The sequence below is a fragment of the Saccopteryx bilineata genome, chromosome 5 (assembly GCF_036850765.1).
Source record: "Saccopteryx bilineata isolate mSacBil1 chromosome 5, mSacBil1_pri_phased_curated, whole genome shotgun sequence".
NCBI classification, from domain to species: Eukaryota; Metazoa; Chordata; class Mammalia; order Chiroptera; family Emballonuridae; genus Saccopteryx; species Saccopteryx bilineata.
In genome coordinates, this window is record NC_089494.1 from 181,935,545 (window position 1) to 181,963,113 (window position 27,569).

The following is a 27,569-nucleotide window of genomic DNA, read 5'->3' on the forward strand; positions in this document are numbered from 1 at the left end:
ACAAAGTGAAGCTCATGTTTGTGAAAGAATTAGCCCAGTCCAGATTTTCTACCTTTGGTATGTTAAAGGAGAAAATGCTTTCTGGGGAGAGAGATTGTATCCTTGTATACTCCTTGCTGACGTTGGTTTTGTTGACATGCTCTCCAGAGTTTTAGGCCTGGGCAGAGAGTTTGGTCTGCTGAAATAGTCTGCAACAGGTATTGTCATCTTATTTCTTCTTATAAACATTGGAGGCTTGTGTTCAGCCTCTGAAATAGAAAAAAATTTAAATAAGACCATAATTGAGACATCGAACATAGCTTCTGCCATGTTTTAGTAGCAAAGGACATACAAAAATAACTATATGAAGTTTAGGTGAACCAAATGCACCCAAAATTCATAAAATAATCTATTCTTATCTTTGTTTTATCTGCTCATCTTTAATGAGTTATTTGTTCTATAACATGCAGATATGTTCTTTATTCTTAGAATCAAATGTCATTTTGGTAACAATGAATTAGGGGTGATGATGGGCACAATGGGACCAGTGAGAGAAAGAAGGATCTATGGTTCCAAGAGACAAAAAGTAGACAAGCAGGTTAAAACAAGTTATTTATACTCATGTGACCTCCCCAAGGCCTACATGGTCACATCCAAGGAAGAATAAGGATTTGGGGAGATGCTAAACATCAACATTAGAAATGAAGTGGTATTATTTGGGGATTTGTATACAGAAATTTTCCAAATATCGAGACAAGGTAAAATAGATTTGGGGCCAACAGGTTAAGACATAAATTTTAGTAAAAAAAACATTACTGTCAGGATGCTTTTTGGGGATGAAGTGTTTGGTAGAAGAAGACAGATACAATAGATAATCCTTAGAGTGTCAGAATTAAGGGGGTATTTTCTAATTTCTAAATTATACTTATTATTGCCTATTAGCAAAGAGAGCCCCTATTGGGTTGGTTGATTCCAAAAGAACCTGCTGGGCCTAGAGTGACCTTTAGGGATTTTAATCAATTACCATATCATTCCTGGTATAAGGGAAACTTGTAGAAATAATATGGTAGATTTTGTTTGAGGCTAGTAGACATCCTTCATGGCCATTGCTCTATAATCATTGCTCAAAAGTCTTTGATTGTTGCTGTGCTTGTTTTAATGCTAGGAGCTATCATCCCACTGGGATACTGCAATTGGGCTATTCTGGGCCATCATAGGACTTTCCACCGTTCTTAATTCTTCTTGGTCCAAACTGTAGGCTGGGGCTAGGCTTCCAGTAGGGACACAAAACTGATTCACTCTTGTATTTCAGCTCTCTCATGGGGCATCTCCTGGCTGATTGCCATTTTACTGTTTTCTCTTGTTGAATTTGTTTCTAGTGAAAATTATTTGGCTCAATAACAGTTAAGCTGTGAAGAACCAAAACTCTGAGATCTTTGTCTTTTTATTAAGTCAGTGCAGGCTTCTCCTGTCACTGGACTGGTATGACCCAACCTGTAGTTCCTTGTGTCCTTCTGTCTTGCTTCTCAAAGAATGTCTATCCCTAATGAGGCACTTTATCTTTCAATACAAAGTTCAATTTATGTCCAATTTATCTCTGTGAGAAATTCAGCAGATGCTGTCCTTTAGAATAGCTGGAAATCAATGTTGTATTTCACTGCATTTAAAACCATAGATTCATAATATCTGTGTCCCTAACCAGTTAGATACTTTTATGTTTTCCTTATAACAACTCAGCAATTATCACAAACTGTACTTAACCTTTTGGTACTTCCTTATTTTCTTCAGATCCTTGACTTGACACTCTAAACCAATTGGAGAAAGAGAAAGTGAAATTCATAGGTATAAACAAGTATTTTCTTATAGGCTGCATTATCATCATATTAGCTAAGTATATATATGCATCTTAAATACGCTATTCCAAAATTCTGTGTTTCAAAGTAGACAGTATTAAATGTATTGTCCAATGAAAAATTCTTTTGACTTCAAGTAAATATCTAAACAGCACATCACATGCACTAAGGTAGAGAGACTGACTCTATCTCTCAGTTTCTCATGTTACAGAAACTTAAAGGTGGAGACAAATTACAATACAATGCTACAAATTTCTCCTGTGTCTTAATGCTTTTTTTAAAGTCACCTCTTATATGTTTTGAATATTTATGGTCTCTGAATTTAAGATTTATTCAATTTTTAATTTCAAAGCAATAAGATTTTCTTTCCCAGCTTAAATAACTTCTTACCACAGTCTTTCACTATGATGTTATACATATTGATAAATACTTATTTTCTTCTGTCATTGAAATTGCAAGGTTTAGGAAGAATTTCTACTGAAATATTTTTCAATTCTTTTACTAGTTATTTTCCCCTCTGACTCCAGGAATATGTCAAAGATAATTAAGTGAAGCAACTTGTTTTACTCTTGTATTGTTTTGTCCAAAAAAAGTGATACCTCTACGATACATTTAAGAAAATATAACATAAAATTTAGATTTTCTGTATAGCTTTTATTTTTAAGTAAACTAAAAAAACAAAAACTATATTTTTTTTAGATTTATGGATGGCTACACTTGCTTTTCCTCAAAAAGAAAGGTTTTTGGGTAAGGAAGACATAGCCCCTGCAAAAATGCTCTGAAAAGTATGATTTAGAATGATTCTCATACTTATGAGAATACAAAAACAAAAACAAAAGCAAATACACGTTGTCATTTAATGAATCTAGAAGACTTAAAACCTCAGCATGTTTAGTGTTTTGAAAGATAATGAAAAGAGAATTCAAAGTCTTTATGCACCATAAACCCTCTAGGTGGCCATTGTGTGTAATTACCTGGTTAATTGATGCCCTTCTCTAGATCTGGTCAGCAACTTTAATGTCGTGGGTGAATCTGAGGGCGATGTTAGTTCGGTTGGCTTCCCAGTCACTGCTGATGGTTCTGCTGAGATGTTTCTTCTTAGAGGGCAAGGGTGAGCCAACAAGTTTATCTCAGCCAGCTCAGCATGAATCAGAGCTGAGACCCACTCTTTTTCTGCTTTAACAAAAGGGGTGGGAGGGACATGAAAGCTGTGATTATCACTGTCTAGAAACACTGAATTAGTTTTTTTATCCAGTGCAAAAGTCTGGCAATCTGTTTTCTGGGCAGGCACCTATGATGTGTGAGTCAGGTTTCTGCAAAAAAAGTTGGTCCGTAACCACCTAGTTGCTGTTGGTCTGTGATGCTGCAGAGTGCCTGTGGTAGTTAACTCACTGAGCTACATCTCTGAATGGCAGTGTGACAGGTTTCAAACACTGAGTGCAAAACTCAAGCCTGATCTGTGATACTGCAGAGTGCCTGTGGTAGTTAACTCACTGAGCTACATCTCTGAATGGCAGTGTGACAGGTTTCAAATACTGAGTGCAAAACTCAAGCCTTATAGGCCACTGCCAAATGAAAAAAGAAAGAATAAAAGAGCAAAAATAAAATAATAAAAAGTACTATGTGACCTCATTAAATACAGACTGATGGGTACAAGCATATCTAGAAAGATGTACACTAAGCATTCACTGAAATGATGTCTGTGATAATTTACATATTATTATTGTTCTTTTTTTTCTGTTTCCTTTTCCCCCAACAATAAGCACTTACTTCTTGTGTAATATTTTTGTTATATTCTTTAAAAAGGGGAAAAATAGAGGATAAATAAAGACTGCTTACCCCATTGAGAAGTATTTTCTCAATTGCCTGCCAAGTAGTCTTGAATTCCTGGAGTAAGGGACTCTTTCTAAAATACTCCCATTTAAAACATTAGTCTGTTCCTGGCACATGGTATTTCCTAACTTTGATTAGTGCAACGGTTCTCAAAGAGTTGTCCCCAGACCAGTTTTATCAGCATCATCTGGGAACTTGTTAAACATCCAAATCCTCAGGTCCCACCCACCTCAGAAATTTGGCTTCGGTCGGCCTGATGACCAGCTAAGTTTGGGGATAGCTGCTCTATGCTATGTGTGGTTGTCCCATTAAGACTGGCATGGGTTCTCATGGAACAAGCCAAGAAAGGGTCTTACGCAGGCTCGGAGATGACCGAGTTGATGGTTTTGATGGGGAACTGGCAGAGCTGTTAGAATCTGGAACTTGGAAGGCTATGCTACGGCCACCCATACCAAGGGAAGAAACGGGCTCCGGGTTAATCTCACCTTTTGAACTTGCGTGAAGCAGCCACTGTAGAACTTCTGCCAGAGAGTCAGTACGTAGAATGTTACAGAGCTTTGCCAGAATCTGACAGAGAATGTTCGAGTTACATAGTGAGCAAATAAATGGTATAAGGTTTATAAAGTTTCTCTTACTTTCCCCATTGTCTCATTTTCCCAGATGTCACTCTGTATACAGTGCCCCTTTAAATCAATCAGGATTTACCTTGGAGCCAGCAGAATCTTTAAATAACCACATCTCCAATATACATTGTGATATACTGCTCACAGAAATTAGGGGATACCTTATTGCTTCCTATTTATTTTAAATATCCCCTAACCTTTTGAGGCATATAGTTTAGGTTAGGAGATGTGGTTTTCCTTGTTTTGTCTGTTCAGTACCAACATCATCTGGAGGAGCCATTTATTTTTCTTCTCTTGGGGAATTGATCCTTCCCTCTGTACCATGGGTTCTAATAGGGTCCTTCCAGTCACAGAACTGTCCCCATCTGGACTGCTCCTCTCCCTCGTAGGTGCACCTAGCTGGGTTCATGCTGCTCCTCAGGTCCCTGAACGCAGTGATCGGCCCAACGGAATAGGAATCTAATTCCCTTTTGTCAATCAGAACCCTTCGTCGACAATTTTTATCTGGAGCTAAGGGCTGAAGTGTGGATGATAGAAGAGATAAATATCTGAAATAATTAATTCTAATAAAATTGTATAATAAACATTAAAGTGCAAAGTATTAAACTCACATAATGTTTCTAGTTTGACCCTAAACAGCATCTGCTGTTGGAATTTACACAAATCTAAAATTAATACCTGTCCCCTGAACTTCAGTTCTAGATAACCATCAGCCTACCAGATGTATCCACTTAGATATACTATAATTATTTTGAACCAAAATATCTAAAATTAAACATCCATCTTTCTCTTCCTAAAACCTGCACCAAACTTGCTCTTCTCCTGGTTGCCCTGTCTCAGTGGACAGCACCAGCATGAATTGCATATATGTCCAAACAAGAACCTGGGATTTATCCTGGACGACTTCTATGCCTTTTTCTACAACATACTGCCAAACAAGTTCAGTAAATTCTTCCTTCCAAGTATTTCGCAAATCTCTCAATTTCTCTGTATTAGCATGGCCTTGCAGTCTAAACCATGGCTAAATCTTTTTTCCTAGTCTCTCTGCCTGAAATATTTTCTTAAAATATTATTCATTCAACAAATATTTGTGTCTGTTATTGATCTACATGTTGGAGATAGAGAATTTCAATTAAAGAGCAGAAAAATCCATTGCCCTATATTGCTTTGTTATATTAAGATTCTTGTCCTCAAAAGTGTCTTATCCCAAAGACAGTTAAATTTGCTCCTAATTTCACAATAAATCCATGGCCATCGCAAAAATAGAAAAAAAGAGCTGTTTGGTATTCGCTAGGCCACCCTGCCTCTAATAGTATTTTCATCAATATGGTGATAGCACATTAATCCCAGATTCTTTAACTCATAGATTACTCATTGATCAACATTGAGAGAATATAATTATCCTTTTAGTGAGAGGAAGTAGAATACGACCTATTAGGAAGCTTCCTGCTTTCTTGTCATTGCGTTTTGTTCTGGAAGGTAGTAAATATATTGACAGGTGAGTTTGATTTGTTGAAACTTGATTTTGGGAATTGGGAGTGTAGGTCTAGAGTAGCTCCTGCTGTGGGACAGAATACCCTACTCTTTTTTTAAGGTTTGACCTTTCTGCAGTCTCAACTGAACTCCCAGTATGTTCAGCAAGGTCTCTTCAGTCTGGCAGATCAGAAGTCCAGCATCTGTAAGCAGTGTGCTGCCTCCCAGAGCTTCCTTCTGCCAGGCCTCTGAACCTCATCTTCTGCGTGTGCAGCTTGTATTAGACTAGAGACTCATGACACCCTATACAAGAGTTTTGGAGCGAGTTCAAGCAATTTCATTCTTTCCTCTATCTCCCTCCCTCTCCCTCTCTCCCTCTGTCCCTCTCTCCCTCTGTCCCTCTCCCTCTCTCCCCTTCTCCCCTGTCTCCTCTCTCTCTCCTCAACTCCTCTCCCCTTCTTCCACTCTCTCTCTCCCCCACTCCCCCTCTCTCCTGTCTCCCCTCTCTCCCCTCAACTCCTCTGCTCCTCTCCCCCTCTTCTCCTCCTCTCTCCCTCTTTCCCCTTCTCCCCTGGCTCCCCCTCTTCTCCTCCTCTCTCTCTCTTTCCCCTTCTCCCCTGGCTCCCCCTCTCCCCTGTCTCCCCGCTCTCTCCTCAACTCCTCTCCCCCTCTCCCCTTCTCCCCCTCTCTCCCTTCTCCTCCCTCCATCTATATCTCCTTCTGCCTCCCCCCTAAAAACAATAAAAAAAAAAGGGTTTTGGAGCTCATTCTCTCCACAGATCTCTCATCTTCAGAATCTTAATTTGCAAATTCCAGCCACTTTAGCATCCTCACAATCTGAACTCTGCTTTCTCTACCTGGTGAGGCTGTACCTCCCTGGGCACCACTTTTCTGTGCCATGACTAGAAATGTGCCTCAGACAGAAATGTAGAGATCATTTTAATTGTTTTGGGGTGGTTTTTTTTTTTTTTTGTCAATGGTCATATATATATTTGTACTGTCTGTTGTCCAATGCCTTAAAACAGTAATAGTCTCTCTCTCTATTTTTCTCAATTATATGGTTGTTTACAGTAGGAGGCTAAGTCTTTAACCCAATCAATCATTTTGGAAGTGGAGTACCTTGCCAGCAATTTTGCTTCTCCTCCCAAATTAATTCTGCCTATTTTATCTAGAGAATTTTTCTAAAGTACAACTCTGATCATGTAATTCTGTACTTACAAAGTAATTCAGTATCACTCACTGCTTAAAATTCCTCACTGACTTCCCATAGCCCTTGAGATGAAATCTGAACACCTCAGTATGGTTATAAAGTACTTCATTATCTGGTATCTGTTTAGTCTCCAACCCCATTTCTTGCAAATGTTTTGCTGCACTTTCGGCAACAGCCACGGTAATTGCTTTCAGTTCCTTGAATATACAATGCTCTCACCTCTTAACCTTTAGATAGAAATTCTCTTGTCTTGGAATGACCTTTTCATTACTTTTCTTTATCTTCTAATTATATCGTAAACATTCTTTAGGTTTCTTTCTCCTTGAAGACTCTCTTAGCTTCAAGACCTCCTCTTAGATGATCTTACAACACCTGTACAATCCCCTCTTAAGCTCTGTGAATGAAGGGGACCAACTGTATCTCCAAACTGTAGTATTTTGTCATGTGACATCAAATACTGATAAAAAAAAATGAATGTGTTTGGCATATTTTTGGTGTCAATAATAATGAGACTTATTCATATAAATTCAAAATCTTTGGGAGGAATGCTAAAAACAAGATCATAATAGACACAGAATTCTGTTTTCTGTTAAAATAATAGTTATGAAACTACATACTCCTTCATACACAGCCCTGCACAAACATTTCTTGATTTCATAGTCCATTCAACGTTATTAGCCTGAACAGTAGGAAACTGAAATATAGTTCAGAATTTCTGCAGAAGGCATGGAAGGATGGGATAGCAAGATGAGCTCTATTTTTAGGACTCCTTTATACAAGCCCCCAAATTTTAATGACCTATTTTCCTCACTTGCCTCCTTCTCCTTTCATTTATTTAACAAATAGTCCACAATGATTTGCTAATTGCCATGCATATGTCAGTTAATATTTCTCAGACTGGTGTGTGCGGAGGAATCAGTTGTGAACAAGCCAGACAAGCTCCCCTCTTTCAAAGTGTTTACATTTTAGTGGATTTTTATTATTTATTTTATTATTTTTTTAAAAAACATTATTTATTCATTTTTAGAAAAGAGAGAGAGAGAGAGAGAGAGAAGGGGGAGGAGCAGGAAGCATCAACTCCCATATGTGCCTTGACCGGGCAGGTCCAGGGTTTTGAACCGGCAACCTCAGCATTTCCAGGTCGATGCTTTATCCACTGCGCCACCACAGGTCAGGCCACTTTAGTGGATTTTGTATCAGTTGGTGTCCAGTTAAGTTAATAACTGTAAGATGTAAGATGCTTTGTAAGAACGGCTCTCTCATGGATGCCCACAAGGCCATTTGTGCAGGATCGTGCTGATCTGTTGCTGCACCCAGGGAACCAGGACAGCTTCACGGAAACTGCAGGCGGACTGTGGCTTTATTTGAGTTCAAAGCCTATGTAGTTGGCTGATTTTCTACAACTCACTTTGAACTTGGTAGAACTCTTCCTTTTAATTTATGTATTCAATATTCAACAACACTAACTTAATAATCATGAAGTCCCTAGCACTTATCTAGGCATTAAAGATAAAGCAATAACCAAGACAGACAAGGATGAGGTTTTATAAGACTTAAATCTTAGTGTGAGTGGAATGGGAGGCAGAGACAGTATTAAAAATAATAAATAAATATGAACATATCAGATATGGCATATGTTATATAAAAAAAATAACAAAGAGTAATAGGATAGAGAGTGACTGGGTAGCTACCTTTGTTTGGGTGGTCAGGGGAAGTACTTCTGTATAAGTGATATTTAACCTGAATCCTTCATGAGAAGATGACCGCTAAAAGGGTTAAACAGATGAGAATTCCTTGCAGGGGAAAGCCCCTCAGGAGGGAATGAGAAAATTATAGAAAGATCAATAGTGCCAAAGTATAGTGGGTGAAGTGGACACTGATTCTGAAGACTCTGCGATGTCAAGTCTCTAGCCAGAATCATCAGGAAATCATGTATACATACAAGTCATAGTCGTAGATACTCTCCCCTCCTGTTCTCTCTCCCAATTTAGTCATCAACATTAAATATTATACCCGGTGACACTGTTATCCTTTACTTTTAACATAGCTCCTTATCAGGATTATTCACCGACAACTCTTACCACATGCTCTGTTATTTGTAATTGCTGCTACTGATTATTATTTAAAAATTCAATCAGAGTCATCATTATAATATTTTGACCCTTAATTCATTGTACTGGGGCTTAGAGGGAGGCAAGGTGGAGGTTATCAAAAGGATCTAAATCAAAAGGATCTGATTTATTCATGATTATATGTCATTCTCAAAAATAACTAGATGGAGAGAAACATATAGTAGTCTAATATGAAATATTATTACTAATATAACTAGGTTCATAACCCCAGGCAGAGAAGATTTGAAGAAACAGTTTTCCACAAGTAAGAGAGAGGGAGATGAATGTTGATTGGAGGAGTCTCTGCTTTGAAACATGTAAAGGAAATGTATAGGGAAAGCTTAGAGTTTGGAGATAGTGCCTCTTGAGCATCACAAAGATGAGAAAGAAAGACATGGGGAAAATATGGCCCAGGTTGTTTGGCAAATACCAAGCTTTTTATTATATTCAAACCAAGTGCTATGGTTTTCTGTTTGTTTGTTTTTATTTTTATTGAATTTATTGGGAGACATTGGTTAATAAAATTATATAAGTTTCACATGTTCAATTCTATACTACATCATCTGTATACTGTACTGAGTGTTCACCTCCCAAAGTCATGTCTCCTTCCATCACCATCTATCCCCCTCTACCCTCCTCTACCTCCCCGCCCCCTTGCCCTCTGGTAACCACCATTCTGTTATCTGTGCTTATGAGTACTTTCTGCTTGTTTGTTTGTTCAATTCCTTCACCTTAAACAAACAAAACAGAAACAGACTCAGAGATAGAGAAAACAAACTGAGAGCTATGAATCATTGTTTTTGTAAGAGTGACAGGATTCCAGGGAGAAGTAAGACTGCAAATGAAAATAGGATCAGGCCCTGGAACTCAGGCTGTGATTTCCAATTACTTCAGCTGTCAAAGGGGGAACCAGAGTTATCAAGATGACAAGCGCTGTAATTTTTTTTGTTTGCTTCTTCATGCTATCCCCAGTTATGGATTAAATAAACCCACCACCCCTTACTTTGATTTCCTGGTCCAGATAGTTTGGTATGCATACGGTGTTCTCTTTGACGTTAGTCTTGCTGCTCATCAGCTCTGAGGAACAAGAACCAGCAGTCGAGCATACTTTTGGAGGTGAGGGTGGGCTTTTTACCTTAATTTCTTCCTACATCAAAGACACAATATGATCAATATGCATTTGCATCCACTTATGTTTTGTATAAAAATTAAATGTAAAATGAATGAGAAATAGTGTAGCTAAATGAGAGACAGAACATAAAAGTAAAAAGGGCTTAGTTTTAATCCTCCCTTAATTATCTGTTTTCGTATAGCATTTGGAGACAGAACAAATTGTAATACATCATTTACTTTTTGTGAAATCATTTTAAACCCTTGGTTACAGATCAACATCATAATTTTTAAATATTTAATGTATAACTTTTATTTATATTGCTGCTTCAAATAACAACCAACTCATGACACATAGAAGATTTTCTGTTGAGTTAGGAGGATTTCCCTTTTATGATAGAGAAAGACAGCCAAAAGGTCCTCTGGTGTGTCTGTAAGAGACTGCATGGTGTGAACTGCTGCCTCCTTGCTCTCTGTCAGCTGAATTAGAGAGGTAAACTTCATCACTTCCCTTGATTGGTTGGGGAAGGAAATAGAAAGTCTATTTTCTTGTTTTGGGAGGTAAAATATACTGTTTTCAATTAAAAAAAAAAAAAAGGGTTGTCGGAGCTGTAAGTCCAAAAAGAGTTATAGATCTGTGTGCTTATTCCTAAAAAGGATTTTAAACCTTCAGGAATGAGTGATATATAAAGACACCCAGAAACTAGTGGCTGAATATGTCAACAACTGGGGATTGTGATGACTGGACTTAATTGAATAATGTTTATCTATGGAGGTTTAGTGAAAATAAAACTATATTGTATTTAGATACATTCTTTTTTGTTAAAGTTTATTATGTAGACTTCTAGTTTTGGGGAATAGTAATACATAACTTTTTTGATTTAACCCTTCCATTGAACAATAAAAAAATCAGATTAAAAAGTTTTTAGCCTGACCAGGCAGTGGCTCAGTGGATAGAGCGTTGGACTGAGATGAGGAAAGACCAAGGTTCAAGACCCCGAGGTCGCCAGCTTGAGCACAGGCTCAACTGACTGGTTTGAGCAAAAGCTCACCAGCTTGGACCCAAGGTCACTGGCTCGAGCAAGGGGTTACTCGGTCTGCTGAAGGCCCGAGGTCAAGGCTCATATGAGAAAGCAATCAACGAACAACTAAGGTGTCATAACGAAAAACTGATGATTGATGCTTCTCATCTCTCTCCGTTCCTGTCTGTCTGTCCCTTTCTATCCCTCTTTCTGACTCTCTCTCTCTGTCTCTGTGAAAAAAAGATTTAAAAAAATGATAAAAAGTTTTTTAAATGTCAAGGTGTAAATAAAATAAGGATTAATAGGTTAAAAGTGAAAGGGAAGTGAGAAGCTTGAAGTGTAACCAGTGCAGTAGCCATTTTTGCCCTGAGGTCACTGATCCTGGAGAATGAGGATCTTTTGACTTACGGATCCTCAAAAATAGGACTCAAACTTCAGGACCCAGATCAGAACCACCTGATAAATATACTGTCAAGGGGAAAGTGACCTAGAAATGTAACAGTCTTTGAATAAACACAGTCTGAGATAAAGGTTTGAACTTGGTTTATATTGATGTAAGCTTGTAGGGCCTCTAGGTTCCTATAGAAGCAAGCACAAATTCTTTCTGGAAGAAAATTCATTTACCATTGGCTTCAGATTCCCCAAAGCAGTTTTAATACATAATATCCAGCAATTTGAGCCTGACCAGGTGGTGGCACAGTGGATAGAGCATTAGACTGGGATGCAGAGGACCCAGGTTCGAAACCCCGAGGTCACCAGCTTGAACACGGGCTCATCTGGCCTGAGCAAGACTCACCAGCTTGATCTCAAGGTTGCTGGCTTGAGCAAGGGGTCACTTATTCTTCTGTAGCTCCCCAGTCAAGGCACATATGAGAAAGCAATCAATGAGGCACTAAGGTGCTGCAATGAAGAATTGATGCTTCTCATCTCTCTCCCTTCCTGTCTGCCTGTCCCTATCTGTCCCTCTGTCTCTGTCATATAAAAAAAATAATATTCAGAAACTGAGCTGTTAGTCAAGAAGAAATTAAAATGTGAATTAGAAAAAATTTAACTTAATGTTACATTTTGCTATGAAAATGTTACATAGCAAAAATTATGAATACAGCTAAAGCAATTCTCAGAGGAGAATTCATAGCTTTAAAATATAGATATTAGAAAGATAGAAGAAGCTAGATGAAGAACAATAAAATAAATATGTGAATGGAAAGAGAAAAAAGATAATAGAAATCAAGAAAATAGAAAACAATAACAGAGGATTAAAAATACAAAAATTAGTTATTTGATATACTAATTTTTTTGATATAACAAAATTGATAACTATGTTGAAACTGATCAAGAAAAAGATACAAGATAACAAAGCTGATATATAAAAGGGTATATCTAATACATCTTGTGGATATTTTTAAAAGAATGTAAGAGTATTATGTATAACATTGTCGATAAATTTAAATGTTTAGACTCTGGCTGGTTTGCTCAGTGGATAGAGCATCAACCCAGCATGTGGACATCCCAGATTCGATCCTCAGTCAGGGCACACAAAAGAAGCAACCACCTGCTTCTCTTCCCACCTTCTCCTCCCTTTTCTCTCTCCTTTCTTCTTGCAGCCAGTGGCTCAACTGATTCAAGCGTTGGCCAGGGTGCTGAGAATAGCTCCATTGATTCAAATATCGGCTCCAGATGTGGGTTGCCAGGTTTATCCCAGTTGGGGCACATGCAGGAGTCTGTCTCTCTATCTCCCCTACTCTTACTTAGAAATAAATAAATATTTTTAAAATTTGAATGTGTATATGAAATGATTGAGTTTTAGAAAAAGACTATATTACAAAATCAATTCAAGAAGAAATAGAAAACCTAAACAATTCTATAACAAAATAAATTTCAAATCAAAGAATTAGATCAGGCTTGAAGACAGTAATTTTATAATTAAAGTGACATTTAATCAAGATAATGTAATCTAAATAGTTATACTTCTAATAAGAAAGTTTCAAGTGACATGATTTAAAATGATAGAAATGGCCCTGGCCAGTTGGCTCAGTGGTAGAGCGTCGGCCTGGCGTGCAGGGGACCCAGGTTCGATTTCCGGCCAGGGCACATAGGAGAAGCACCCATTTGCTTCTCCACTCCCCCCCTCCTTCCTCTCTGTCTCTCTCTTCCTCTCCCGCAGCCAAGGCTCCATTGGAGCAAGGATGGCCCAGGCACTGGGGACGGCTCCTTGGCCTCTGCCCCAGGCACTAGAGTGGCTCTGGTTGCGGCAGAGCGATGCCCTGGAGGGGCAGCGCCCCCTGGTGGGCAGAGCGTCGCCCCTGGTGGGCGTGCTGGGTGGATCCCGGTTGGGCGCATGCGGGAGTCTGTCTGACTGTCTCTCCCCGTTTCCAGCTTCAGAAAATAAAAAGAAAAAAAAATAAAATAAAATGATAGAAATGAAAATATATATATAAATCCATAATTATAGTCAGAGATTTCAACACCCCTCTCAATAATTTTTGGAAGAAAATATTTTCAAATATATATAACAAAAGATTTATGCCTAGAATATATAAAGAGCTTTACAATTTCATAAAAAGAAGACAAATTACCAATTTAAAAAGTAGGCAAGAGATTTGAACACAAACTTTCCACAAAAAGATATATGGATGGCAAATAAGAACATGAATCCCTTATTAGTCATTAGGGAAATGCACATTAAAACCACAATGAGGTACCACTACATATCCACCAGATTGGCTAAAATAAAAATACTGTTCATACTAAGGATGTGGAAGAAAGGAAAGTCTAATACACCATGGGCAAGAATATAAAATGATAAAACCACTTTGAAAAACAGTTTGGCAATTTCTTAAAAAATTTAACATGCACCTACTATGAGACCTAGTCATTCAAGCCCTAGGTATTTACCCAAGAGAAAAGAAACTGTATCTCCATAAAATGACTTGTACTTGAATGTTCATATCACCGTTGTCAAAAATTAGAAAAAAGCTAAATGTCTATCAAAAATGAATGGATTAATAAATTCTGGGAATACTTCTCATCAATAAAAAGGAGTACACTATCCTTTTTATTGGATTTATATTAATTATGCTGAGTTAAAGAAACCATATTTTAAAAAGAGAATTCACTATATGATTTTATTCATATAAAATCCTAAAAATTGCATGTTAAATCTTTAATGACAGCAGTTAGGTGTTTGCCCATAGGAGGACCAGGGTCATGAGAAAACTTTTGGAAGTAATAGGTTTGTTTATTCTCTTGATTTTGGTGGAGACTTCTGTGGTGTGGATAGATATTTGTCAAAACTCACTAGATTGTGCACTTTAAATTCAGGGTGAGGCAAAACAAGGTTTACAGCTGTGAGTATGCAAAAGACAGTGTATTCTTGTATTATTTATTAATTCTTGTTTTATTTTCCATACTAACAACTGTAAACCTGCTTTTGCCCCACTCTGCATGTACATTTTATATTATGTTAATTATACTAAAATAAAGCTGTGAAGAATATTGTGAAACATGGTATTTTTTCTAAAAAGTGTATGAAGAAGAAAGGAGAGGGAATGATAAAAATCAAACTAAAAAATTAGCTTTAAATAGTCATTTCTTTACCTTTTTAATTGAGAAGGGATTCTCACTGGAAGTTCTGAAGCACTCCTTGAGTTTTCTACAGGGCTCTGAAATGAGATTGAGGAGAAATATACTTAAAGCAAACTGAAAAAATAATTCTATCACATGTCATATATGTTAGTTGCTGAAATAGATGGGAATATATCTGAATTTCAAATAAGATCAACCCAGGGATCTAATTATAAATATTAGCAAACTTGCAGGTATAATTGTACTTCAATAATGTAATGAAAGCATATTTTATTATAAAACTAATCCTATGCTCAGGAAGATGATATAAAGAAACACCACAAGAGCTTTCTTGATCTGGGTGCGCTGTTTTTAAAATTACATCTTTCAGTGTAAGATGTGTTTTTCTCTGGTTCCTGTCCATTAAACTGTCACTTTCTTTAATTATACAGACTTTATGTGTGCTGTTTGCTCTATAGATAGAAAGTGAAGATGTATGCTGAGTTATAATTACATTCTTTATTTTATTTCTTGTTTTATCAGTCTCTCAACCCCATACATTTCATAGTCATCTAGCTGAGTCCTCCTAAATTACCCTAAAACCACATAAATATTTGCTTAATTTTCACTTGGATTGAGGAAGGAGGGGCAGCCCCCCCCCCCTTCCCTGAGAAGAAAGGAAAGAAAAGAATGCAAGGGAAAGGAACCTGGAGGAGTAACTGAGTCAGCCAGTTGTAAATTAATCACAGTTCTCTGAAAGGTTGCCTGGAGGTAGTTGTAAAACAAAGCAAGAAGAACAGGACTTGTACATAGCTGACCAGTGGTCTGGACACCCCTTCCCGCATCAAAGCTTACCCTCCCTTCCTGAAGTCATAAGAGTGATGTGTACTTCTAGACAAAAGGGATCACAAGCCCCTTGCATGAGCACATGATTCTGTAAAAGGTATATAAGATGTAAGAAATTTAACTTCAGGGAGCTCATGGTTTATTGCCTCTTCTGGGGCCAAGCTGCTCCTCTGGCTATTAAAATCCTACTTCCTTCATCAACTTGTCTGGGCATCTCTGTCCACCTTGATTCCTGCTACAGGAATAATTTAAATTTATTTATTTATTTATTTATTTATTTATTTATTTATTTAATTATTATTATTTTGTATTTTTCTGAAGCTGGAAATGGGGAGAGACAGTCAGACAGACTCCCGCATGCTCCCGACCGGGATCCACATGGCACACCCACCAGGGGCAACGCTCTGCCCACCAGGGGGCAATGCTCTGCCCCTCTGGGGCATTGCTCTGCCGCAACCAGAGCCAAGGGCAGAGGCCAAGGAGCCATCCCCAGCGCCAGGGCCATCTTTGCTCCAATGGAGCCTTGGCTGCGGGAGGGGAAGAGAGAGACAGAGAGGAAGGGGGGGGGGGGAGTGGAGAAGCAAATGGGTGCTTCTCCTATGTGCCCTGGCCGGAAATCGAACCTGGGTCCCCCGCACGCCAGGCCAACACTCTACCGCTGAGCCAACCGGCCAGGGCCCAGAAATAATTTAAATTTAAAGATATATTCTGTTTAAGTGATGCTTTTTTTTTTTTTTTTTTTTACTGAAGCCATAGGTAACACAACTGTTTTAAAGGTGAAAAAAAAATGTGTGTATATACCCAGTTGTAACTGAGTCCATTATTTAGAGTAGGTAGAACAAAGTTATGAATGTGAGTCTACTGAGAGAAATCTTTGTGGAAAACAGTAAACACTCCAACTATTTTAAGCAAAAACAATACAGAGAATTGGTTGTTTCTAATGCCCCTGTAAGGGCTTGGCCTTTCACAAATCATTTCAGAGAGAACACCTTGAACCTGACCCACCACGGGGGATACAGCCTTTCCCACCATCAAAAGGAAGAGGGGTCAGGAAGTTGCAGCCACTTCCATTGCTGTCACAACATTCATGAGGCTAAAGATTAGGCACTGGATCACTGGTGCAATCAGGAAACCATTATCTCTCCTGACTTTGGTTTTGACACCTATAAATCCAGGATCTGAACACTAAGACGTAGCAAAAAACCAAAAAAAACCCATGTCTCAAGTCACGCTTAATAGCAGACATCACCAAAAAGATGACCTGAGCCTCACGTGTGCGATACAAATTTTACCAGATGACAACACCTAATCCCCATCAAAGCACCCCTGCAAATATAATTTTTAAGTCCCTATGCTTTACAATATAATAAGGGACCCCATAAGGAAGGCGGAATAAGTAGGCTTTCATTCCTCACTGCTAACAGAAAGGTGAGAGGAGGAACTCTTAAAAAGATGAAATAAGTTAACAAGCTGAAGACCTTAGAATAGAATCACACAGAAAGTACTTTATTAATGATCCCTCATTATCTTTTGAAATATATGTATTTTACCATATTATACCAAAAGAATTTTCAAGTTCCCTTAAACTTTTAGTAATAGCATGTATGGGGCAGGAGAAAGAGACAGGATATAATTTCTCCCACCCAGAATTCCTTCCATTTTACCTTTACTATTTGCCATAGTGTGCTTTTTTGGTATTAGTTTAAGATGTACGACATAATAATCTGACATAGGTATATATTGCAAAATGATTACCACAATAAATTTAGTTAACATTTGTCACTTCACATAGTTACACATTTTTTCTTATGATGAGAAATTTTAAGATCTAAACTCTTCACTTTCAAATATACAACACAGGGCCCTGGCCTGTTGGATCAGCGGTAGAGCATTAGCCAGGTGTGTGGAAGTCCTGGGTTTGATTCCTGGTCAGGGCACACCAGACAAGCACCCGTCTGCTTCTCCACCCTTTCCCCTCTTCTTCCTTTCTATCTCTCTCTCTTCCCCTCCCACAGCCAAGACTCCATTGCAGCAAAGTTGGCTGGGGCACTGAGGACGGCTCCATGGCCTCTGCCTCAGGTGCTAGAATGGCTCCGGATGCAACAGTGCAATGCCCCAGATGGGCAGAGCATCGCCCCCTGGTGGGCATGCCAGATGGATCCTGGTCAGGTGCATGCAGGAGTCTGTCTGACTGCCTACCTGCTTCTGACTTCGAAAAAATACAAAAAAAAATTTCTCTCTCTCTCTCTCTCTCTCTCTCTCTATATATATATATATATATATATATATATATATATAACAAAATATTGTTAACTATATATAACCACTATGCTGTACTTGTGATTAATCTCAATTTATTTCAATTCAATAAGCATTAATTAATTCATTGAATTGTTTCTGAAAGACCAGGCACTGTGCTGGAAACTGGAAAGATGTCAAGAATAGCAAAAGCACAGAGCCCTGACCTTGAGAACTTGACCACCCAGTGGGGAAGACATAAACATGAAATTCCATACCTATTGCATTTCCCCAATGCACTTTTTGTTGGAAGTTAGCTCCTTATCAATGGTGGCTACAGATTCAGTGTTGGTACCTCTTAGCTAATTTTGAAGGAACTAGAGATTAGAACCATACCAAATATGTCTTGGACACAATAATAATTGTAACATTTATTAACATTTGAATTGCTGAATTGAGATTAGATGAGTGAAGAATTTTTATAATGAATAACCTATTTTACAGTGAGAAAATGTCATGACAATTTAAAAATCATATATTAGCAATCATATAGATTCCCTCCCACCCCACCCATCCTATCCAACCCCTGGTAGGCTTTTCCTGCAGGAGGCCTCAAGAAAGATTTCATCAGTTGAGAGGGACTCACCAGAATAAGGCCGTGGGGGATGCACTTTGACACTGTTCAGGGCTGGTGAGACTTCTCTGACTGGGCTCTCCAAACCTGCAGTGTTGGGCGGGTGACTACATTTGGCAAATGGTATTTCGTCCTTCTTTATGTAGTTGATCTGGCTAACACCACATAGTTTTTTCAGTGTGTCCTCATCATCATTCACAGTACAGATTGGAATGTTATTCAAGCCTAGAAGTAAGAATAAAAAGACCAAATCACCAGATCAGGTGTAAGGCAAGTTTTCTTTGAGTAATCAGCAATGTTTTTAAATGTATGTAAGATGTCAGACTTCAAATTGTATGAACCAGTGCTCGTCTTTGAAAATCAGTGTAGCAAATTATATTTGTAATACATGCTTCCTTAAAATGTTCTGCTATCTTATTAGTCTGAGAACCAGACCCACATCTTTGATCTTGGTCTGAGAGTCAAGTGGGGTAGATCTCCCTCTATCCCACACAACCCTTGAGCATTTCCCAAGTGTCAATAATGAGTAAAAGGGATTATGTTAGTCTACTTCGTGAATACTAGATTAAGATTTCTTTAAAGCATCCAGAATGTCTCAGTGTAGAAAGGCATCCTAAAAGACATACATTGGCTATTTCTTTGTATTGACAGAAGGTGAAAAGCTCTTGGAGCTAGGAAAAGAGGCAAGATAAGGTAGATTGTGAGGGAAAGAAAAAAGGAAAATGTGATACAAAAGAACCTTCTACCTCATGCCAGAGTTTTAGTTTTATTCCCTCTCATATAACAGCTATTTGCTTTTGGCTCAAATATTGATTTATAGAGAGGTCATCTTTTCTTTTTGTTTTTTTTTAAATAATTTTATTTTTTTAATGGGGCAACATCAATAAATCAGGATACATATATTCAAAGATAACAAGTCCAGGTTATCTTGTCGTTCAATTATGCCGCATACCCATCACCCAAGAGAGGTCATCTTTTGAGTACAATGCTAGGTCATGTCAGATCAGACAGCTCAGGAAATGGGGACAGAGGGCATTGCCATATGTTAAGCAGAGAATTATGAGGGGTAGTAATGATGGATGCTTTGTTTCACAGAAAGCATTTTTCATAATTGCCATTCTTCCAAATCTCCGTCTGGTACAATTAGCCCACATTCTACTTATCTATGTGCTCAAATGGCATCAAAAAAGACTTTGCTGATGACTGTATGAAATACAGCTGTCACTCTCTGTATTTCATAGTTATTCACTCTCTATCTCCTTATGCTCTTTCATTATTCACATAGCATTAGTCACCTGTCATGTCTGTTTACACATAGCTTGGCTTAGCTGCACTAGAATATATACCTTATGAAGCCTGGATTATTTGTTTCATTTTCTGCCCTATTTCCAGTGTCTAGAAGAGTGCCTGGCACAAAGTAGGTGCTCTATGATTTTTTTGTAAAAAGAATGGACAACATAGCCAAATACATAGCTTTTATTTAATCTAATACTTTGAACTTTACAGTTAGTGACTGGTTCCAAATAGAAATGAGAAACAAATTTTTGAAGATAGTATCACATCTTATCATTTTATCTTAAACACTGGGATTAGTGATTGGCCCTGGTGTATAGGGATAAATTGCTTATCAAATAAAATATATAACACAGTAACATAGAGACAGTGGAAAAATCCTACTTTCTCTGCTACCTCCTTTAAATATAAAAGATATGTGTGTGTGAAGGCCTTTTTCCCTCCATCCCGCCTTTAAAAAAACCTGTTTATGTTTGTTTGTTTGTTTGTTTAGAGAAAGGAAGGAGAGAGAGAGAAAGACAGGAACATCAATCTGTTCTTATAAGTGCCCTGATCAGGTTTCAAACCAGAAACTTTTGCCCTTCCGGATGATTCTCTAACCAACCCAGTTATCCGGCCAGGGCCTTTCTTTTTTTTTTAGCTTTTTTTTTTTTTGGTTCATCCATACATTTTTCCATATATATATATACACACACACACACACACACACACACACACACACACATATGTAAGAAGAATTCAGATTCCATCTAGCTAAGAGTTGGGAAAGAACTATATAAAAACATGTGAAGGGTATAATGGAATGTCATTAAAGTGGCTTCAGAGTCAAATGGGACAATATTAAATGACTTAAAGCTAGTAACAAAAACGTGAAATTCTACCCAGCAGTGAAGGAGGTTAACAACAATCTTGGTGGGAGTTTCACTAACTTCCTTGAATATACAGGAGAATTAGGTACTGGGTTCTTGGGCCTAAGAAATACCGGCTCCCTCCAGGAGGAGTCAAGTTTCTGTACCATGCTGTTCATAAAAAAGGGCTCACCTTGTGGGATGGTGCCAAGTGAGCGTTCAAATCTCGCATTACTTCCTAATCCTCTGACTGATAAGCAATCTCAGTTTGATGAGAAAGTAAGTCTCATTTTTTTTTCTCTGATGTAATTAATTTCCTTCCTGATGAGTGTCCTTTAACATTGGGAAGGTTTTGTATTAAATATAGAAATGATAAAATAAGAAAAATACATATTATTCTTATTCGTAGGTTTAGTGAAACCATTGCATATGTGTATTTAAAATATATATAATATTTATAAGCCAATCAGAGAAAGACAAGTACCATATGATTTCACTCTCATATGTGGATGCTAATGAACAAAATAAACTAACTAGCAAAATAGAGACACACTCACAGATGAAGAGCAGGCTGACAGCTGTTGGGGAGGGAGGGCTCGGTGAGGGTTGTGGAGGGAGTGAGCATAAAAGGACCAAGAGGAAGAAAACTCAGGAACATGGTCATCAGGATGGCATTGTGGGGGGAAGGTGGAGGAGGGTCAAAAGGGGATAAATGCTGATGGATAAAGATTTGACTTGCACGGTGAGCACACAAGATGGTGTGTTGAGATGTGTTGTAGAATTGGGCATGTTAACCAGTGTCACCCCAATGAATTCAATTAAAAAATAAAATATATAATAAATATTGCTAATTTAGCATATCAATCTAACAAATTAGCTTTAGACTTACAACTTAAAACCTATATAAGAAAGTGACTTCACATTTTAAGTGAAAATTTATGAAAACATTAAGTTGATATACAGTAACGATATTTGGAATAACTTATTTGGTTTTTATTTATAAGTTTAATTTATTTAATTGACAGGAATTATTTATAGCTTGGTGAGAATTTGCTTGTTAAAAATATAAAACATTTAAAAAGAAGTCAAATATATTTAATGAGTAATTGACATTTAAAGTTTTTAAAGGTATTTATTAACTAAGTTAGTAAATAGGACTAAATATTAATTAAAGACTTTTGAAGTGATTGTTAAAATTTACTAGATTTGGCCCTGGCCGGTTTGCTCAGTGGTAGAGCGTCGGCCTGGCGTGCGGAAGTCCCGGGTTCGATTCCCGGCCAGGGCACACAGGAGAAGTGCCCATCTGCTTCTCCACCCCTCTCCCTCTCCTTCCTCTCTGTCTCTCTCTTCCCCTCCTGCAGCTGAGGCTCTATTGGAGCAAAGTTGGCCCGGGCACTGAGGATGGCTCCATGGCCTCTGCCTCAGGTCGCAGCAGAGCTACCCCCCGGATGGGCAGAGCATTGCGCCCTGGTTGGCATGCTGAGTGGATCCTGGTCGGGTGCATGCAGGAGTCTGTCTGACTGCCTCCCCGTTTCCAGCTTCAGAAAAATACAAAAAAAAAAAAATTACTAGATTTATAAGTAAAATCTAGTTATGAGTTAAATTAAAAATTAAAACAAAAAGGTGTAGAATCGTTAATTTAAAATTTTTTATGAGGTGAATTTATTACTCTAATTTCAAGAAAACACAAATCACCCATAATCTGAAAACCCAGAATTAACCACCATTATTAACACTTTGGTGAATTCCATTCTTTTTCCTATGCAAATTTATACATATATATCATTTTAAATTTTTTAATGTTAATTTATTTTATATTTATTAAATTTATTCATTTTAGAGAAGAAAGAGAGAGAGAAAAGGGGGAGGAGCAGGAAGCATCAACTTCTATATGTGCCTTGACCAGGCAAGCCCAGGGTTTTGAACCGGCAACCTCAGCATTTCCAGGTCGATGCTTTATACACTGTGCCACCACAGGTCAGGCAATTTAAAATTTAATTTAAAAATAATAAGTAACTACATATAATATTCTTTATGCACAAAACTCTCCATCAAGAATACCACATTAAAAAAAAAAGAATACCAAATACTTTAATATATTAGTGTAGTTAGTGCTGAAAAAGTATTAGATGCTTATGGGCACCTAGAATTTTGCTCTTTGAAACTGAACTTGATCTTTTTCAAAAAGTATGGTCCTCCAACTAGTCTACCCTACCTTGTGAATGATTCTATAAATTTGGGGCTCTTCTTCAACTCCTTTCTCTGATTTCCTTCCCCTTCAATACTGCATTTATTTTTGTCACTTTTTTCTAACTATTTTATAAATTAAGCCACTTCTCTCCTTGGCCACTTACATCCCCTTTCTAGGCCACCATTATCTCTTGCTCTGATTACTACTTTTGTAATTTGTTTATTTTTATTATTATTATTATTATTTTCAATGAGAGGAGGGGAGATAGTGAGACAAACTCCCACATGCACCCCAACCAGGATCCACCTGGCAGCCCCTGTCTGGGGTCCATGCTCAAATCAACCGAGCCATCCTCAGTTCCTTGGGCGATGCTCAAACCAACTGAGCCACTGGCTACAAGAGGGAAAGTGGGAGAGAGGGGGAGAGAGAGGGGAAGAGAAGCAGACTATTCCTTCTCATGAGTCTCATGTGTGTCCTGCCTGAGGATTGAATCCCAGGACATCCACACACTGGGCTGGCACCTATCCCTAAGCCTACCAGCCAGGGACTTCTTTTGCAACTTATAGGAGACTTATAATAACTGCTTTATTTCCTTGCCCTCATCCAATTTATTCTCCATAGACAACCAGAAATATCATATTAAAATATATACTTAACCTTTTAAAATATCCTACCTAAAACCCTTCAGTGGCTTCCCATGCACTTAGGATAGCATTGTGCATATAGAGACAAGCTAAAATGTTCCCTATGATGTGACCTCTGCCTCTTATGACTCATCTAGTATCAATATTCTTTCTCTCTCCCCTCATATATATATATATATAATTATTATATATATGCCACACTGGATTTGTCCATTCCTTGAACATTTGATATGATCTTTCCCACCTTAGGATTTTCACTCATGCTGTTTCCTCTAGTCATAAAAATAAAATAAAAAAGCCACTATTTGCTGTTTCTTAATTTTTTAGGTATTGGTGTAAATGTCACTTAAAGAGATATTCTAGTCTTGACATTCTCAATCTAAATTAGATTTCCTTATGGTGTATTCTCATAGTAGCATATATATATATATTTAGAGCAACTGTCTTAGATCACGATCTCTGGAAACAGAAGCTGGGATGGAGATTTGTGTGAAGGAAATTTATTGTGAGTGCTGTTTGGAACAATATGTGTAAGGAGGCCAGGGAAGCAAGACTGGGTGAAAGTTGAACTGCAATTCAGATCCAGTAGAGACTTCCGTCAGTTCCACATGGAGCAGTGGATGGCTCTGGAGACCGAAGGCAAGGGAGTCAGACCTTTCTAGTTCAACAATCACTCATTGGTCAAACTCCCATTGTGCATGAGAGCTCCCCTCAGCTGAGAGCAGTTCCCAGAGAGAGACTGGTGTAAGCCAACAGCAGCTGACACAGCTGGCTGGTGGGTGGGTAGGTGAATGCCTTGGTCCTAGAGGCATGATCTAGGTAGGTGGTAGGTATACAGCAGCATTCACTACAGAAGTTATTGAAGCTTATGATGAAATATATTTTTTTTATTTGATGAGTATCAAATATCTTCCACTGAACTGTGAACTCTATGAAAAGTAGGAGGTGTGTTTGTTTTGCTCACCACTATTTCAGTTTCCCAGGGAGGTGTTAAATTCTTGTGGAAGAAAAGGAGGCAGTTTAAATAACACCCAGATAAAATTGTAGAGCCACTGACAGATGTTCAACGGAATTTTTAGCTACCTCGGCCATTCAGTAGTTGTGTATCTTTGAGCATGTGATTTCAGTAAAAAATCATTTGCAGCTGTATTGTACAAATTGGGAGTAGCCCCTCTTTGAGGTTGTGAGATTGTTAAAAAATTAACTTGATCCTATAAATAAGATGTGTGGGGGACCGGCCAGGGCAGAGAGAACAGCAGAGAAAATGATGATTGAACTTTGGGGTAGGCCCTGGCCGGTTGTCTCAACGTAGAGCCTCAGCCGGCATGTGGAAGTCCAGGTTCAATTCCTGGTCAGGACACACAGAAGTGACTATCTGCTTCTCTACCCCTCCCTCTCCCCCCCCATCCCCTCCTGAAAACATGACTTGAATGCTTCAAGCAAAGTTGGCCCCAGGCACTGAGGATGGCTCCATAACCTCGGCCTCGGGCGCTAGAATAGCTCGGTTGCTGAGAAAGGAGCTGTGGTCCAGCAGGCAGAGCATCACCTGGTAGGGGCTTGCCCGGGGGAGATCCCAGTTGGGGCACATGTGAGAGTCAGTCTCTGCCTTCTGCCTCTCACTTAATTAAAACAAAAATGAACTTTGGGATAGAGCAAGAAGAAAACCCAGATGAGAACAGTCAGGAGGTTGTGAGATAAACAAGATTCAAGGAGAAAGGCTGGCTGAGTGGCTGCCAGAGACAGATTCCTAAAGGAGATTAAGAAAACCATGGCCAAGGAAAAGAAAACAGATGTTGAAACAAAGAAGTCATAAATGCCCTGGGAATCTATTGTCTTGGCAAAATCTGAGGACAGTGTTTTTCGAAACCCACATGAGGAAAACATTGCATTCTTTTTTAAAAAATATTTTATTTACTGATTTTAGAGAGGGAATACAGAGAGAAAGGCAGCAGGGAGGGTAGGGGCAGGGAGTAGGAGACATCAACTCACTGCAGTTGCCTCTCGCATGTGCCTTGACCGGGCAAGACCAGGGTTTCGAACCGGTGACCTCAGCATTCTGGGTCAATGCTTTATCCACTGTGCCACCCACAGGTCAGGCAAACATGTGTTCTAATTGCAACTTTTTTTTTCTATGAAGGCAAATACTATTAAGTGTTTGAGTATAATTTCTTTCTGATTTCAAATGCTTGAAAGTACTCTTCTATATTTTGTTTCACGTTCTTCCTTGAATTATCATATCTATAATGTAATATAAAACTACTGGCAAGGGACTGACTTAGATCCTCAATTTTTTTTTTTACACAGACAGAGAGAGTCAGAGAGAGGGATAGATAGGGACAGACAGACAGGAATGGACAGAGATGAGAAGCATCAATCATCAGTTTTTCTTTGTGACACCTTAGTTGTTCACTGATTGCTTTCTCATATGTGCCTTGACCGTGGGGCTACAGCAGACTGAGTAACCCCTTGCTCGAGCCAGTGAACTTGGGTCTCTGGCTGAGACCTAAGGGTCCAAGCTGGTGAGCTTTGCTCAAACCAGATGAGCCCATGCTCAAGCTGGCGACCTCGAGGTCTCAAACCTGGGTCCTCCGCATCCCAGTTCACTCCTCTATCCATTGCACTACTGTCTGGTCAGGCTGCCCTCAAATCTTATACAATGTATACCAGTGGTCCCCAACCCCTGGGCTGCGGACCAGTACTGGTCCGTGGTCCATTTGGTACCAGTCTGCAGAGAAAGAATAAATAACTTATGTTATTTCCGTTTTATTTATATTTAAGTCTGAACGATGTTTTATTTTTTAAAAATGACCAGATTCCCTCTGTTACATCCATCTAAGACTCACTCTTGATACTTGTCTCGGTCACATGATACATTTATCCGTCCCACCCTAAAGGCTGGTCTATGAAAATATTTTCTGACATTAAACCAGTCTGTGGCCCAAAAAAGGTTGGGGACTACTGATGTATATATACCACAAATACTTGCTCATAGTAATGTATGTTCAACTGAATAGAAAAAAGTTTTTGAAAATCTTTTGAGGATATATCAGATAATTCTAGAGAGAGTAGTAACTGGAATTGAAATGAAAAAGAAAAGCTCAGTCAGTTTCAAAGAGCAAAATTCAAGGTGCCCACGAAGCATCCAAGGCCTCACATATAGGTAGGTAGACAGTGTAATATAGAGTCTCATGGTTAGAAGAAGAGTATGAGTCTAGGATACACATTTGAAAGTATTTGCCCTATAGACAGTATTTGAAACTTGTGAATGGGTAAATCTGATTAGAGTCATAGTAGACTAAAAACAGAAAATGGCTGAAGACTGAACTGTGAGAGATGCCAACATTTACTGCAGAATCAGCAATAATAAAGCTGGGAAGAAGAAACCATGCAGGTAGGGAAAAAGTCAAGAATAAACGGTGTAACAGAAACTAACTTTTAAACTGTGAAAGAAAGAGAGAGAAGGAGAGAAGGGTAGAGGGAAAGATAGGAGAAGAAAAAGATGAAGGAACTTAGGAAGAAAGTTGGAAAGAAGGAAGGAAGAGAGACAAGGAGTGAGCAGAGAGAAAAGAAAAGAGAGAGAGAGAGAGAGAAAGGTGAGGGTAAAATCCATGCTTCTCCAAGGCTGGTATTTAGCATGTAGATGCTAGCATGGCTGTGCAGGTTTGTAAAATATTAAAACACTTTCCTACCATTTGGCATTGCTACCCTGAGCTCCCTGAGTGGCCCCTTTGGCACCTCTTCAGACTCCTGTCTTTACAAGCGAGTAATCCAAGCATGAATGCCTGGCACAGAGGGTGCCTGCTGGCCTCTGCTTTATCCTCAGTACTGGCACCTGGTCTCAATAGTCAATAACTGTGCCTCAACAGTGGTTAAATAATTGAATAAGCACCCCTGTGTTTACCCATAAGAATTGGCAAGTAGCCCAATTGTAGAGAAGAAAGACACATTCTAAGACTTTGAATCACCTTACCTTTGATGTGGCAGACCCTTCTGGGATGAGGGGTGTGCCTGACAAGAAAACAACTTCCATTTCCAGCCATACTATGGCTGCTTTTGCGCTCATACTGAAAAGCAGACATTGGGGATTTGAGGCTCAT

The 27,569-nt window shown here is 38.6% G+C and overlaps 1 protein-coding gene across 1 annotated transcript; it reads right to left on the reverse strand.

Moving 5' to 3' along the window:
* On the reverse strand, window positions 1-27,569 carry C5H4orf17 (chromosome 5 C4orf17 homolog). The gene is made up of 8 exons (XM_066233120.1): window positions 27,443-27,569; window positions 18,509-18,721; window positions 14,812-14,876; window positions 10,086-10,229; window positions 4,151-4,232; window positions 2,807-3,005; window positions 1,741-1,784; window positions 1-248 (listed from the first exon to the last, which is right to left on the reverse strand). The coding sequence occupies exons 1-8, from the start codon at window positions 27,567-27,569 to the stop codon at window positions 49-51; spliced, it is 1,074 nt and encodes a 357-aa protein (XP_066089217.1). The 3' UTR covers window positions 1-48.